This window comes from Loxodonta africana, chromosome 3 (genome assembly GCF_030014295.1).
Source record: "Loxodonta africana isolate mLoxAfr1 chromosome 3, mLoxAfr1.hap2, whole genome shotgun sequence".
Lineage (NCBI taxonomy): Eukaryota > Metazoa > Chordata > Mammalia > Proboscidea > Elephantidae > Loxodonta > Loxodonta africana.
Window position 1 is genome coordinate 22,919,310 of NC_087344.1, and position 17,100 is coordinate 22,936,409.

Here is a 17,100-nt window from a genome sequence, read left to right on the forward strand (position 1 = left end):
TTCACTATCTACTCGGGAGCAGTAATGGACTCAAGATGTACTAGTCATCTTGAAACAAGATATCTGACTTAGATCAGTAGTTCTCAACTTTGGCTGCACAGCACAGCTTCCTGGGATGCTTTTTTAAAAGCTCAGCCTCAAGCCACCCTAGTCCAGTTATCGGAATCTCTGGTGGTGGGACCCTGTCATCAGTATTTTCAAAACTTTCCAGATGATTACAATAAAAGTCGAGATTGAGGACCAATGACATACATTCTTACATATAACCTGCATAAATAGATCTGATAGATACAAAAGTTGTATGGAAAATACACATGAGCCCTGGAAATGCATGTACATTTTAAGTATATAAAAAGGGAATTGTGCATTCCTCCAGTATGCCTGGGTTCTTGATGAGAAACTACAGAAGGCTTCATAGGCATAATAGGATTTAGTCATACAGTGATTATTATGTACAAAGGATTCCAGAATACCCCCAATCCCATTAAAGACATACGAAAAGGAAAAATATTCAGATACAGAACAGAGAAGAATGAAAGCCATGAGAATTACAAAAATGAAGTGACCCGATACACAAGATTTGCAGTTTTAGATGTTTGGCTTTGCTGCCTTTTCCAATCCCACAACAAAAAAAGATTGCACAGGTATTGAGATTAGGCTGCTGTGCTGAGAAGCCTCCTCAGGGCTCTCTTAATGTCCCTGTTCCTCAGGCTGTAGATGAAGGGGTTTAGCATGGGGGTGATCACAGTGTACATCACCGAGGCCACCGCACCTTTTCTGGGGGAAGATGAAACAGCTGAGCTGAGGTACACTCCAAGGCCTGTTCCGTAAAATAAGCAAACAACTGACAAGTGAGATACACAAGTAGAAAAGGCTTTATACTTCCCACCTGATGATGGGACTCTCAAAACGGAAGAAACAATTTTAGAATAAGAGAAAAGGATCCCTGAAATCGGGAGAAAACCAGACATGGCACCAATAATATACATTACTATGTTATTGATGAATGCATCAGAGCAGGCAAGGCTGAGCAGCTGAGAAGGGTCGCAGAAGAAATGAGCAATTTCCACATCCCTGAAGTAGGTAACTTGTAACACCACTGAACTGTGCAGTTGGGAGACCAAAAGGCTGATGAAAATGGACGCCAAAACCAGCAAGCCACATAGGCTGGGATTCATGATGACTCGGTAGCGCAGGGGGTGACAAATGGCCACAAAACGGTCATAGGCCATTGAAGTCAGGAGCAGACTGTCCAAACATCCAAAAAGCATAAAAAAAGACATCTGAGTCAGGCATCCTGCATAGGAAATGACTCTGCTGTGAGCTTGAATGTCTACAATCAGCTTTGGGACTGTGGTGGAAGTGAAACCAATGTCAGCCAAAGACAGGTTGGAGAGGAAGAAGTACATGGGAGTGTGGAGGTGGGGGTCACGGCTGACGGCCATGACAATGAACAGGTTCCCAAGCACAGTGACCAGGTACATGGACAGGAACATTCCAAAGAGGAGGGGCTGCAGTCCCAGATTCTCTGAGAGGCCCAGAAGGAGGAATTCTGAGACATGTGTTAGATTCTGTGGTTCTATGTGGCTGAGGCAACTTTTAGAAAAGAAAAGAGGGTTGGAAAAAAGCAAACAATAAGCACTTAGCACTCTGTCCTTATTTGGAATTCAAGAAATATGTAAGTATTCATACTTGAGGACTATACACCCCAGTATTTTTAGCAATGTTTCTCAGTCATGGCAAACTCATTCTTCTTAGAACTTGACCCTCATCAGTGTCTGTGCTAGTTATCCACTTTAGATGTACAGGGCTGAAGAATATTAGAGGAGCAAGCACACACAGACAGTACAAATCAAAGAACACAGTAAAATATAGCCCTGTCCTTTTGAACAAAACAAATGGATTAAGAAACAGCCTCCTTTTAAGAAAAAAAAAAAAACATACGCATTAAAGGAACCTTATTTTATTCAGATGCAGTTTTAGAAATTCCCTTGATTTAGAATATTTACACTCTGTAAGAGCTAGAACAACATTATGTGGATTCTAAATTAAAGTCAAACGCTCAGCATCAGAAAGGATTTTTACATGTTAGCTATCTTCATAGGTTTTCATCATTTTTGATTTTATGACTTCCCTCCTTTGTAGAAATAAGTGCTCACTCAAATATGTGAGACGTCTTTTTAAAGTCTTTTCAAATATAATTCCCAACCTTTGGCTTTGGTATGTTGTTGTTGTTGTTAGGTGCCATCGAGTCGGTTCCGACTCATAGCGACCCTATGCACAACAGAATAAAACACTGCCCGGTCCTGCGTCATCCTTACAATCGTTGTTATGCTTGAGCTCATTGTTGCAGCCACTGTGTCAATCCACCTTGTTGAGGGGCTTCCTCTTTTCTGCTGACCCTGTACTCTTCCAAGCATGATGTCCTTCTCCACGGACTGATTCCTCCTGATGACATGTCCAAAGTATGTAAGACGCAATCTCGCCATCCTTGCTTCTAAGGAGCATTCTGGCTGTACTTCTTCCAAGACAGATTTGTTCGTTCTTTTGGCAGTCCATGGTATATTCAATATTCTTCACCAACACCACAATTCAAAGGTGTCAATTCTTCTTCGGTCTTCCTTATTCATTGTCCAGCTTTCACATGCATATGATGCGACTGAAAATGCCATGGCTTGAGTCAGGCGCACCTTAGTCTTCAAGGTGATATCTTTGCTTTTCAACACTTTAAAGAGGTCCTTTGCAGCAGATTTACCCAATGCAATGCATCTTTTGATTTCTTGACTGCTGCTTCCATGGGTGTTGATTGTGGATCCAAGTAAAATGAAATCCTTGATGACTTCAATCTTTCCTCTGTTTATCATGATGTTGCTCATTGGTCCAGTTGTGAGGATTTTTGTTTTCTTCATGTTGAGGTGCAGTCCATACTGAAGGCTGTGGTCTTTGATCTTCATTAGTAAGTACTTCAAGTCCTCTTCACTTTCAGCAAGCAGGGTTGTGTCATCCACATAACGCAGGTTGTTAATGAGTCTTCCTCCAATCCTGATGCCCTGTTCTTCTTCGTATAGTCCAGCTTCTCGTATTATTTGTTCAGCATATAGATTAAATAGGTATGATGAAAGAACACAACCCTGACGCACACCTCTCCTGAGTTTAAACCAATCAGTATCCCCTTGTTCTGTCTGAACAACTGCCTCTTAACCTATGTAAAGGTTCCTCATGAGCACAATTAAGTGTTCTGGAATTCCCATTCTTTGCAATGTTATGCATAGTTTGTTATGATCCACACAGTGGAATGCCTTTGCAAAGTTAATAACACACAGGTAAACATTCTTCTGGTATTCTCTGCTTTCAGCCAGGATCCATCTGACATCAGCAATGATATCCCTGGTTCCAAGTCCTCTTCTGAAACCGGCCTGTTCCCTGTCGATATACTGCTGCAGCCGTTTTTGAATGCTCTTCAGCAAAATTTTACTTGTGTGTGATGTTAATGGTATTGTTCTATAATTTCCACATTTGGTTGGATCACCTTTCTTGGGAATAGGCATAAATATGGATCTCTTTGGCTTTGGTACACATATTTTAAATTTCGATAAACGTTTTGGTTAAATGTACAAAATCACATACTGCTGACCCTGAAGATGGCATTCATGTACAATGCACCTGTCAATGATTAAACAATAACTTTTTTAAAATAATTTTTATTGTGCTTTAAGTGAAAGTTTACAAATCAAGTCAGTCTCTCACATATTAAACAATAACTTTTAAAGAAATACCAGGCTCTTATTTTTCATTTCGTGCAGGATTAGTTATATCAATCCTATACAATCTCAGGGAAACAACTGGGGCTTGAGATCGCTTTTTGTTTTGGTTGCCATATTGTAGTGGGTTGGTAAAAGTGCTTAAATGTGTTTCTTTTTTCACTTATTGTGGAAAATAACATTTGCCATTTTCACATTCTTCACATGTACAATTCAGTGAGATTTATTTTATTCATCATGTTCTTAAATGTGTTTCTTAATATTAAACATTTAGGAAGCATTGTTTCCTCATCGCATCTAGCCCTCTTATTTACAGTTGAGGAATTCAGAACCAGAGGGAATCCCAAAGACAGGTTTGAAACCTAGCCATCTTATGCCTACTTAACAGCTTTTCTAGTCAATCCTTCCTTTAGGGGGATTACAATTCTCCTAAATTCAGCTCCCTGAAGGCAACTGGTGCCTGCATTTCTCTTGTCAGGTGACAATAAGACTTAATTTGGGGAAAAAATGCAAAATTGAAAAGAACAAAGAATAGAGAATAACATGACAAAAACCTGGACAGTTTGCTCATTGTAAAATGGGGGTAATAATTAAATCTATCTGTCTTAGTTATCTAGTGCTGCTATAACAGAAATACCACAAGTAGATGGTTTTAACAAAGAGAATTTTATTTTCTCACAGTCTAGTAGGCTACGAGTCCAAATTTGGGGCATCAGCTCAAGGGAAGGCTTCCTTCGTTGGCCCTGGAAGAAGGTCCGTGTCATCAATCTTCCCTTGGTCTGGAAGCATCTCAGCTCAGGAACCTCAGGTCCAAAGGACACGCTTTGCTCTGGGCACTGCCTTCTTGTGGTATGAGGTCCCCCTGTCTCTCTGCTTGCTTCTCTCTTTTATATCTCAAAGAATTTGGCTTAAGACACTATCTAATCTTGTAGACCTCATCAATATAACTGCCGCTAATCCATCTTATTACATCATATTGATAGGATTTACAACACATAGTGAAATCACATCAGAAGATAAAATGGTAGACAATCACACAATCATACAAGGGAATCACTACCTAACCAAGTAGACAGATATTTGGGGGGGACACAATTCAAGCAATGATACTATCTTACAGAGTTGCTGCAAGAAATTAAAATAGAACATACAAAGTGCTTAGAATAGTGCCTCTCAATCCTTGTTGATCAATACAATTATCTGCAGGTATTCTAAAATACATTGATGCCCTAGCCACGGCCTAGAAACGATTGAATAATAATCTCTGCAGGTGAGGTTCTTGCTTCTCCTAATGTACAGCCTATTTTGAGAAACACTGCCATAGGAAATGGCCAAGGGCTTAGTAAAAGCTCCATTACTATTGCATATGATCATTAATACTCACTCCCAATCTTAAAAATACAAAAATTTGTATTTGTTTCAGGATATTTTGTAGAAATTTAAAATATTATAATTAAAACGTGAATTTTTTTGGTATTCCTGCATGATCCTATTCCTCTACATAGCTGTTCCTCAAGAACAAAAACTGCTATGAATTTGATGGGTATTATTTTCCCGTCAGTGTTTCCATAATGGTAGTGTTGATTTATGTATAAACAGCTTTTTGGAGACTTATCTAAACAGTATCATATTTAACATATGCCCCCCAAAATGTTGTCATTTACCACATTGTGTTTTAAGTCTCTCTGTGAAGTACATACATCTAAAATCTAGTTTAACGGGTGCATAGTATTAACTAAGAAATGGACTTCATTTTATCAATTTCTTGTTATGATAATCTTATAAAACTCTTGTGCCTCTCTTCATTCAAACAAGTGAGAATTTCTATAAGATATATGCATGTAGTTTCTTTTTTTAGTTGTAACAATAGATACATGTTCAATTTTACCATTAATCGAACATAGAAAATTGGTTACTATCAACTACATCCTCTACTTTTTAAGGTATATAATTTTTAAAAATCCCTTAATTCTGTCTATTAATAGTCATTCCACAGTGGCTCCAAATGAAATGCTCACCTTGTATAGGGAATGTTCTAATGCCTTGTATTTCCAAGCTGTGCCTTAAAATGCATTACTATTCATAGAAAACCCTGTAATCCTCAATACTTATGCCCCAAAGCCCCCTATAAACCACTGGTTTATTCAAAAATTCACAGATGAACTCACTGGGTCACAGAGAAGGAATCTACAGTTCTGCCTGTTTGATCATCTGGGACAAGACAAGTTTGGAAAAAAAAAAATTTCATCTGTGGTGGAGGGGACAGGGTCCCAAGACAGGAGCCAGAAGACAAAGGTCTGAGTTTCACATCTTTCACCTACTACATGCACAGTGTGTTTTAAGTTTCTCTACCTCTCCGTGCTGGCATTTCTTTTCTGGAAATGGGAAGAACAACACTCATCTCTAGGACATGTGTGGCACCTATGGGAGGTTTGGAACTTAACACATTTCGTTCTTGTTTTTAACGATTATTTGACTTATTGTAATAGTAGGTTTACTGATGAAATATAATCCTAACAAAAGTTTAATGACATTTGATTCAATATCTTGTCTCACTCAAGGCACTGGAGCATGAACTGACTGGAAATTCTAAAATGTGCCTTAGTCTGCACAGTAAGACTTACCTGCCCCTTCTCTACCTTTTTTTTTTTTTTTCATATTTTTCAAATCTCAACAATTTGTTTGAATAATTATTATAAAATTATTCTAGATCCTATTAAATGGAAAATAAGAGGTCCCATAGAAAGTCCATGATATATAAACAAAGAAACACTATTTTATCTTGTCTCAAGTCCTATGGGACATCTCTGGAAAAGGTGAAAGCACAGGCAGGAAAGCACTCAGTGTGTGGAAACCACACTGACCAGGCCTGGATCCTGTGACCCAGTCAAGGGTCTATTCAAATTTAACACAGACTTTTGTTGTTGTTGTTGTCCTCGTTGCCTACTTGGTAACAATTACATTATAGGCTCTGGGAAATCACAAATGAGTGAGAATCAGTTGTTTCCTTCAAGTACTCAAGGAGATACAGGTATCCATTCGTATAAGGACAAAAATAAAATCATTCTGTCAAGGATCCATTGAAAACCAAACCTTCGAGTCGCTGAATATTTTAGTCAAATGGTATGAAGCTTAGTCTTATCAATACTAATAATATCTACAATATATTTTTGCTCTGACTAGATGCATCCATCACTTATTGCATCACTTATGAAGTATCCATTGTCTGTTTTAATTCCTAGTCAATGCAACTGTATCAACTAAGGATCAATTTATATGACAAATGAAGGCTTAGAGGTACTAAGAGCTTGCCCATGTCACACAGATAATAAGTAGTACAGACAGTATTTAAAATTATATCGTTGATCTCTGAGACCCAGGCATTAAACTTCACTCTGTTTCTCTATACTTCAGAAAGTATAAAGCAGAGGTCCAGAGAGAGCTTAATCAAAGGTTCATCTAAGGTGTACCTTTTATCTGTTTCCAGTTTCCTGAGCAGGAATGGAAACTGAGACTTTGACGTTATGTCTCTAAGATCGAGGAGAGCTAAATTGCAAGCATGGAGGAGAAAACGGACAGCTGAGGCAAAATATAGGAGCAGGACCAAGAGAAAGATCTGTCCTAAATTATTATCTGCCAACTCCTTCTGTGATCCTTGCGAGTGATCTCAGATATCCTTTCTATAGTTGATGCAGCAAGAGGCACCTCCTGCTCTATGCTGAGGAGGTCTACCAGGGACCCCCAAAGAAAGGAGCAGAGTAAGGAGGGGGTTCCTGACTAGAATAAAACATTAAATGGCAGGGTAGGTTGGCAGGGGAGAATAATGGTCACATGCCCTGTATCTAGAGTCAGGCTGCCCAAATTCAAACAGGCTTCACCTATTTCTACCCTATGAAGTCGTACAAATTACATAAAAAGGTTGTGCTCCTTCCTTATCTGTAAAATAACAATAATACATGCAATAATATATTAAAGGTGATTATGCAGATGAAATGAAACAAACTACAAAGAACACTTAGCTCAGAGCCTGGCACTTAGAAGTCCTTAATAAAGATTCATGGTATCATGGTTACTGTCATTGTTCTCACCCCCAAAATCATCATCATTATCATCTTCATTATCTTTCTGGGTTGCTTGGGGGACAGTTTAGAGGGGCCATTTCCTGCTATTGTGGGAGAGATGCCTAGAGGAGCTAGATCCAGTGGTGAAGAAAAAATTGGAACTCTGGATGAGAGTTCTGGAAGCTCCAACAGAAACAAGAACAGAAACCTCACAGGCCTCTGAGCGGAAACTGAATTTTGGGGCCTCCTATCCAGCCATCCCAACTGTCCTGCTTATCCTAATGAGGAAATGATGCTCCCCAGTCCCTCTTGCATTCACTGTCTGCCATGCACTCACGGGTCTCTGCTGGGTCTCTGCTGGAGCATGACTGAGGAGTGTGGGTCCACTGCTCTTCCCCTGCCTGATGAGTGAAGGCTGAGGCTCCTTCCTAAGGATTGGCAGAAAGACAGAATAGGGCATCGACTTCCTGTTGCAGATGACCATGGAAGGAGACACATCTATGAAGCCTGCTGAACTGGGACTGGAAACCTGAAGGATGGAGGGCACAGGCTGATTGTTTATCTTTGTGGTCTGGGGAGTTCAATTCACTCGGCTCATCATTAGCCAGATTAGTCCATGTTATCCCAATCTCTGAGGACTTGTTAATATTAATGCAACAAAAGCATAAGAAAAGTGAATGTCCTTGAAAAGGCTGGTCCTTCTATTTCTTCTTTTTTTATTTTTAATTGTTTTATTGTGGTAAAAATATATATGCCGAAACATTTGCCAATTCAACATTTTTTAAATGTACAATTCGGTGACACGGAATACATTCATCATGTGGTACGAGCATGACCACTGTTTCCAAATTATCCCACCACCATTAGCAAAAACTCAGTGCTCTCTAAGCTAAGACCCCCTTTTCCTCCATCCCTTCCATCCATAATTACCACTTTAGTCTCTGTGAGATCATGTAATATTTGCCCTTTTGTGATTATTTCACACAGCATATTTTCAAGATTCATCTATGTTGTAGCATGATTCAGGACTTCATTTATCTTTATGGCCAAGTAATATTCCATTGCACGCATATACCACATTCTTTTATCCACTCATTTGCTAATGGACATTTAGGTTGTCTCTATTTTTGATTCCACCACCCATCTGTCAGTTTGCCAAACAGTGGTGGCTTGCGTGTTGCTGTGATGCTGGAAGATATGCCATTGCATTTCAAATACCAGCAGGGTCACCCTTGGTGGACAGGTTTCAGTGGAGCTTCCAGACTAAGACTAGGAAGTAGGACCTGAAAAAACTGCCCAGTGAAAATCTTACGAGTAGCAGCAGAACATTGTCTTGTATAGTGCTGGAAGATGAGCCCCTCAGGTTGGAAGGCACTCAGAATACGACTGGGGATGAGCTGCCTCCTCAAGGTAGATTTGAACTTAATGACATAGAGGAAGTCAAGCTTTCAGGACCTTCATTTGCTGATGTGGCATGACTCAAAATGAGGAGAAACAGCTGCAAATATCCATTAATGATCAAAAAGTGGAATATACAAACGATGAATCTAGGAAAATCTAGGAAGTAATAAAAAGTGAAATGAAACACATTAATATAGATATCCTAGGCATTACTGAGCTGAAATGGACTGGTATTGGCCATTCTGAATTGGACGATTATATGGCATACTATGCTGGGAATGACAAATTGAAGAGGAATGGCATGTCATTCATTATCAAAAAGAATATTTCAAGATCTATCCTGAAGTACGGAAACTCTTGTGGCATGGTAGCTAAGCGCTACGGCTGCTAACTAAAGGGTCGGCAGTTCGAATCCGCAGGCACTCCTTGGAAACTCTGGGGCAGTTCTACTTTGTCCTATAGGGTCGCTATGAGTCAGAATTGACTCGACAGCATTGGGTTTGGTTTTGGTTTTATCCTGAAGTACGATGCTCACGGTGGGACAGGACAATATCCATACACCTACAACTAAGACCAGTGAATACAACAATTATTCAAATTTATACACTAATCACTAATGCCAAAGATGAGGAAATTGAAGTTTTTACCAACTTCTGCAGTCTAAAATTGATCAAACATGCAATCGAGATGCATTCACAATTACTGGTGATTAGAATGCAAAAGTCAGAAAAAAGAAGGAACAGTAGTTGGAAAATATGGCCTTGGTGATAGAAACAATGCATGCTTAGCATACAGATTGCATGTGAAAGGCTACAACCCTGATGCACACCTTTCCTGATTTTAAACCATGTAGTATCCCCTTGTTCTGTTCAAACAACTGCCTCTTGGTTCCTCATATTTGGAACCATGTACAGATTCCTCACGAACACAATTGTCTTGAAATTCCCATTCTTTGCAATGATATTGATAACTTGTTACAATCCAGTCAAATGCCTTTGCATAGTTAATAAAACACTGGCCAACATCTTTCTGGTGTTCTCTGCTTTCAGCCAAGACCCATCTGACATTAGCAATGATATCCCTCATTCCATGTCCTCTCCTGAATCTGGCTTGAATTTCTTGCAGTTCCCTGTCGATGTACTGCTGCAACCATTTTTTAATTACCTTTAGCAAAATTTATTTGCGTGTGATAGTAATGATATTGTTTGATAATTTCCATGTTCTGCTGGATCACCTTTCTTTGAAATGGGCACCAATATGGATCTCATCCAGTTGGTTGACCAGGTAGCTCTCTTCCAAATATCTTGGCATAGACAAATGAGTGCTTCCAGCGTTGCATCAGTCGGTTGAAACAACTGGTATTCCATCAACTCTTGGAGCCTAGTTTTCCACCAATGCCTTCAGTGAAGCTTAGAATTCTTCCTGTAATACCATCAGTTCTTGATCATATGCTACCTCCCAAAATGACTGAATGCTGATCAATTATTTTTGATATGGTGACTCTGTGTATTACTCCCATCTTCTTTTGATGCTTCCTGCATCTCTCAATATTTTGCCCATAGAATCTTTCAATATCACAACTTGAGGCTTCAATATTTTTCTTCAGTTCGTTCAGCTTGAGATATGGCGTGTTCTTCTGTGTACTCATGTTAATTTTCTTCAGCTTCAAGTTGAACTTGCATAAGAACAATTGATGGTCTGACTTCAGGTCTTTGCACAATACATTATACTTTACGCTGTCTTTTGAAGCCACCCTTTGAAATCTTCTGTTCAAGTCTTTTAGTTTATTATTTCTTCCATTTTTTAGCTATGTTCAAGAGCAAGCTGCACAGTCTCTTCTGACATCCATTTTGATCTTTTCTTTCTTTCCTTTTTAACGACCTTTTGCTTTCTTCAAGTACGATGTACTTGATGAAATTCCATAATGTGTCTGGTTTCAGTCATTAGTATTCAGTGCATCAATTCTATTCTTGATATTCTTGATACAGTCTTTAAATTCAGGTTGGATACACTGAAGGTCATACTTTGGCTATAGTGGACTTTTAAAATTTTTCTTCAGCTTCAACCTGAACTTGCATAAGACCAATTGATGGTCCTTTCCATAGCTGGCCCCCGGCCTTGTCTGACTGATGATATTGAGTCTCCATCATCTCTTTCCACAGATGTAGTCAATTAGATTACTATGTATTTTATCTGGTGAGGTCTACATGCATAGTCACCATTTATTTTGTTGAAAAAAGGTATTTCCAATGAATAGATTGTTGATCTTACAAAATTCTATCATGTGATCTCCAACGTCATTTCTATCACCAAGGCCTTATTTTCCAACTACTTGTTCTTCATATAAATGGAATCATACAATTTTGGGGGGGCAAGGTCTGGCTTCTTTCATTTGGTATAATGGTTTCAAAGTTCATGTATCAGTACTTCATTCTTTTTATTAATGTATTACTTTATTCCTTTTTATTTACACAAGAAAACATGCACCAATTCAATAACTGTTCATGTATAATTCAGTGACACTGATTACATTTTTAAAGCTGTGCTACAATTCTTGCTATCCTTTATCAAATTATTCCATCACCATTAGTATAAATTCAGTGCTATCTAAGCAAAAACTCCCTTTACCCCTCCCTCTCACTCCTGATAACCACTAATAATCTTTGGTTTGTATACATTTGCTTACTTCGCATAAGTGAGAACATACAATATTTGTCCTTTTGTGACTGGCTTATTTAGCTCAGCATGTTTTCAAGGTTCATCCACATTGTAGTATGTATGCATCAGGACTTCATTTCTCTTTATGGCTGAGTAATATTTCAAAGTATGTATATACATTGTTTATCTATTCATCTCTTGAAGGGCATTTCACTTGTTCCCACATTTTCGCTGATTGTGAAAAGTGCTGCAATGAGCACTGGTGTTCAGGTTTCTTTTTGCAATTCTGCTGTCACTTCTTCTGTGTATATACCTAGGATTGAGATTGCTGGGTCATGTTGTAGTTCTATGTTCAACTTTTTGAGGAACTGCCAAACTGTTTTCCACAGTGTTAGTGCCATTTTACATTTCTACCAGCAATGGATGAGGATCCCTTCATTCCTTTTTATGGCTGAGTAATATTCTATTGTATGGATGTACATTTTGTTTATCCATGCATGAACTGATGGACATTAGGGTTTTCCATTTTGGGGGCATTATGAATCATGCTGCTGTGAATATTCATGTACAAGTTTTTGTGCGAACATGTATTTTCAATTCTCTTAGTACATACTGGGGAGTGGAATTTATGGGTCATATAGAAACTTAATGTTTAACAATTTGATGAACTACCAGACTGTTTTCCAAGATGGCTGCATCATTTTACATTCCTACCAGCGATATGTGAGGGTTCCAATTTCTCTGTCCTCACATTATAGACTTGTGAAGTGGTATCATATTTTTTAGACTGTTTTGATGTGCACTTGTATTTCTGTAATGATGAATGATGTTGAGCATCTTTTCATGTACTTATTGAAAGTAAAAGTATTTTCAATATACAAAGCCATTTGTACCTTTCTAAAGAAATGCCCATTTATGTCCTTTGTCCATTTTTCAGTTGGGTTGTCTATTTATTGTTGAGTTGTAATAGTTGCTTAAAGATACAAGGCCCTAATCAAATACATGATTTGCAAATATTTTGTCCCATACAGTAGAGGTGTTCTTTCAGCTATTTCATTTTCTTCACCCCAGAACACTAGAACTTAGAATGTCATTGTTTTTCAAAAGAGTTGGGGTAGATTTCATATGCTGACCTCATTTAACAGAATTTCAACTTTAGGCTAAAACCATAGAAGTCTATCCTTCTGCCACTTGTGCTCAGCAGAGGACAGCATATGATACAACATGGAGCAGTGAGTCCAGCTAGAAGCAGGGCAATGCTTTGAGTGTCAGGGCACATCTAGGTTATCTGAGGAATCCCCACGCTTAGAAGTCTCTCTACTGTCAAACCCACCCAGCAAACACCCATTTTCTTCCCACTGGCACAGGATGCAAGTAAACATTTGCAGCACTAACAGAATAATAAGGCTTCTTCAGTTAAAAACAAAAAGCACACAATACTGGAGGAAATTCAAGCACACCAAGAGTCATTGAATTTCAAAGGTTTTGGAATTGAACACTGAATAAACCCAGCCAATTGACCAGAGTATTTTTTAAAAAATGTTATATTCACAAAGAAATGTAGGACAATGCATTCAGGCGAAAAGAAAAAATGAAGCTATTATGAGAAAAGAACCAAGTGAAAGTTTAAAAGTAAAAAAGGTTACTCAAAGCCCTTAAACCAATAATGTCCCAGTCTTGATGGATACAACTGGTACTCTCTAAAAGGAATGCCTCTTTACAGTTCTGGGGCAGGGAGTACAGAATGTGAATTTTGAACATCTTGTGTTAGAAATCAAGAGTTGCTCAAATACTAAGCTGTTCATTTCAAAAGGAGACTTGAATATTTGGTATACCCATACAGTGGAATATTATTCAGCTATAAAAAGGAACCAAGTTCTGATGATACACACTACAACATGGATAAGCCTTGAAAACATTATGCTAAGTGAAAGTAAACAGTCACAAAAGACCACATATTATGATTCCATTCATATGAAATGTTCAGCACAGAGAAATGAGACAGAAAGTAGGTGAGTGGTTACCCAGGATTTGCAAGTGATAGCTAAAGAGTACATGGTTTCATTTTGAGGTGATAAAAATGGTCTAAAATCGGCTGTGATGATGGTTGCACATATCTGTGAATATACTAAAAACCATTGACTTATACACTTACCATGACTGAGTCATATGGTTATATAAACTACATTTTAATAAGGCAGTTTAAAAATGAGGCATGAGCTAGCTTATGGAGGCCGCATTGGGAAAATGTAGGACAACCTATGAAAAAAAATGATGGTGATTTACTATTTAAAAAAAAAATTGAATTACAAAATTTTTTAAAATCTCCACTTTGCAAAATCCATGTGATATGATCAGGCTAGGATCATCAATGGAGGCTACAATAATTGAGCTTTAGGTCCAAAATAAACCTGATTTTTTTTTTTTTTTAACTGAGATTGCATACTTTTAGAATAACACGGTGAAATGATTTCTTCATGTTGAGTTTTCGTCTTCGGGAACATTGTATGCCTTTCCATTTGTTCATGTCTCACTGCATGTCTTCCAGAATGCATTAAAATTGTCATGTAGGTATGTTTTACTTTCCTGTTAAGTTTATCCCAAGTTATTATACACTTTGGTACTTTTGTTTCACTGGTATTGGCCCAATTTTCCTAATGTGGCTGGATTATGACAAAAAAGAAACTAGAAAACAAAGATCTAAAAAGATCTACAGGTGATGTGAATTCATATTCACGTTTGAGAAGTGCTGCTTGCACTTGAGTCCCTCAGTCCCTGAACCAGCAGCACAGGCATCATCTGGGAGTTTGTAACACATCAAAACTCTTGTGCCTCCTCACACAACTGCTAAAAGTTCTGCCCTAAGTTATATCATATTTGTAACTTTACCTGAGTTTCTTACATGCAGAATTTTTCTGATAGTTGACTAGGACTGAAATATGGTTCAAATATTCAAAATGCAGGTATTCTGAATGGAAATACATTTCTGAGCACTGTGAAGAAGTATTAAAGATTTCCCCAAATTCATGAGTGACAGAATCTCCCTTCAAAGTCCCTTGCCTTTCATAGCTTTTGTGATGCTTTTCTTATTTATGCAATCCAAGATATTACCTAATGTACATGACAAAGGGTCATTTGTTATAAATCTTTGATTTTTATACCATAGTATATTTTACAAAATATACATATATATATACACACACACATATATATGTATACACTTCCTGCTTAGGCACTTCCTTTTGATTTTAAGTTGACTAATCCAGTCTGAGTCTATGAGTTGGAACCAACTCAACAGCACCTAACAACAACAACAACAATAATCCAGTCTAAAACATACTGGAACAAAATATTTAGTTCCTTTGGAAAATAGTGGGATAAAGATGCCAAATTGTAGTTAAGGTTCACATGTTTGTTTTTTAATTACGATACACGTGGAGGAAATATTAAAGGAAACAAATAAGAAAACAGGACTGTAAAAAGATATCCTTGATGAGTTTGTCTCTGTACAGAGGTTTACAATGATAGGGAAGAAAGGCAGTTTATTTTAAAGGAATTCTACCTGGACTGAAACTGGTATTGCAAGAGGGCATTAGCAGAAAACCAAAGATGGAGAAGAAATAAAGAGTACACACAGGTAGTCTAAAGAATGATTTCCACTAGTAATAGAAAACTATCACTTTCACCATAACTTTAAAAAAAAAAAAAAAAGAAAGAAACTCAAAAACCCTATTTTTTAACACTCAACTGAGGTAAAATTCCAGAAAAGAGCCATCCATCCCTAGGAGTGTTAAGACTGAACCCAGTTTTCTTCCCTATGGGCATTTAGTGAGACTGGATATGGTCCTGAGGAATATATTGGCATAGGTGGAGGGATTCTACTATGGGACAAAGTCATCAGTGCTGCTAATGGCAGTGTGAGCTGGTGTGTGTGTACTGGAATGTAGAAGACCTAAACTCAGGGCTGATTTTCGCCATGGATCATTTACTCAGTGCTAGAGTGCTGGGCTAGAAAAGCAGAGTATAATACCACAGTATCACTGTGCTGAAGAAATTAACTCACACTAGGTTAGAGGCCTAAAAAAATGGCAAGTCTGACTTCAAGACATTTGCCACATTTGAACTGCCAGATTTACCAGAAAGCTAAAGATCTGAGATCAAATCTTCCAGAAAGGAGAAAATTCAGGTAAGAGGAAGCAGGGACATGCCAGGCTTGCAACAGAAAGCTTCACAGGGCCATGCCTAAAAGGTAGAAGCCAGGCCAAAAAGCCAGAGAAAAATTTCTTACAATCTAAAAAAAAGTGGTTCAATAAAAGAAAGTGCTTGGTATATTCATACAATGGAATACTAACCAGTAACCCAGTGCCCTCGAGTTGATTCCGACTCATAGTGACCCTATAGGACGAACACTAGGAATACTAGGAAAACTAGGCAACGATAAAGAACAACGATGAATCCGTGAAATATTTCATAACATTTCATAACATGGAAGGTATTATAGTGAGTGAAGTTAGTTGCAAAAGGACAAACATTGTATGAGATCACTATTGTAAGAACCCAACGAAAGGTTTAAACACAGAAGAAAACATTCTTTGATGGTTATGAAGGTGGGGAGGGAGGGAAAGGGTTGTTTCGCTAATTAGATAGTAGACAAGAATTTTTTTAGGTGACGGGAAGGACAACACACAATACAGGGGAAGTCAACACAACTGGACTAAACCAAAAGCTAACAAGTTTTCTGAATACAATCAAACACTTCAAGGGACAGAGTAGCAGGGGTGGGGGTCTGGGGACCATGGTTTCAGGGGACATCTAGGTCGAGGGGCATTACAAAGTGTATTAAGATAACATTCTGCATCCCACTTTGGTGAGTGGCATCTGCGGTCTTAAAAGCTAGCAAGTGGCCATCTAAGATGCATCAACTGGTCTCAATCCACCTAGAGCAAAGGAGAATGAAGAACTCCAAAGACAGGAGGAAAATGTGAGACCAAGACACAGAAAGGGCTACATAAGCCAGAGACTCCATCAACCTGAAGCCAGAAGAATTAGATGGTGACCGGCTACCACCAACGGCTGCTCTGACAGGGAACACAACAGAGAATCCCTGATGGAGCAGGAGAAAAGTGGGATGCAGATCTCAAATTCTAGTAAAAAGACCAGACTTAATGGTTTGACTGAGACTGGAGGGACCCTAGAGGTCATGGCCCCCAGACTCTGTT

The 17,100-nt window shown here is 38.4% G+C and overlaps 1 protein-coding gene across 1 annotated transcript; it reads right to left on the bottom strand.

The window, feature by feature from the left end:
- Window positions 1–653: 653 nt before the first annotated feature.
- LOC100677080 (olfactory receptor 7E178-like) lies at window positions 654–1,546 on the bottom strand. The gene has a single exon (XM_023552467.2). It carries the CDS (start codon window positions 1,494–1,496, stop codon window positions 654–656), a length of 843 nt encoding a protein of 280 aa, XP_023408235.2. The 5' UTR covers window positions 1,497–1,546.
- Between the last annotated feature and the right edge of the window lie 15,554 nt (window positions 1,547–17,100).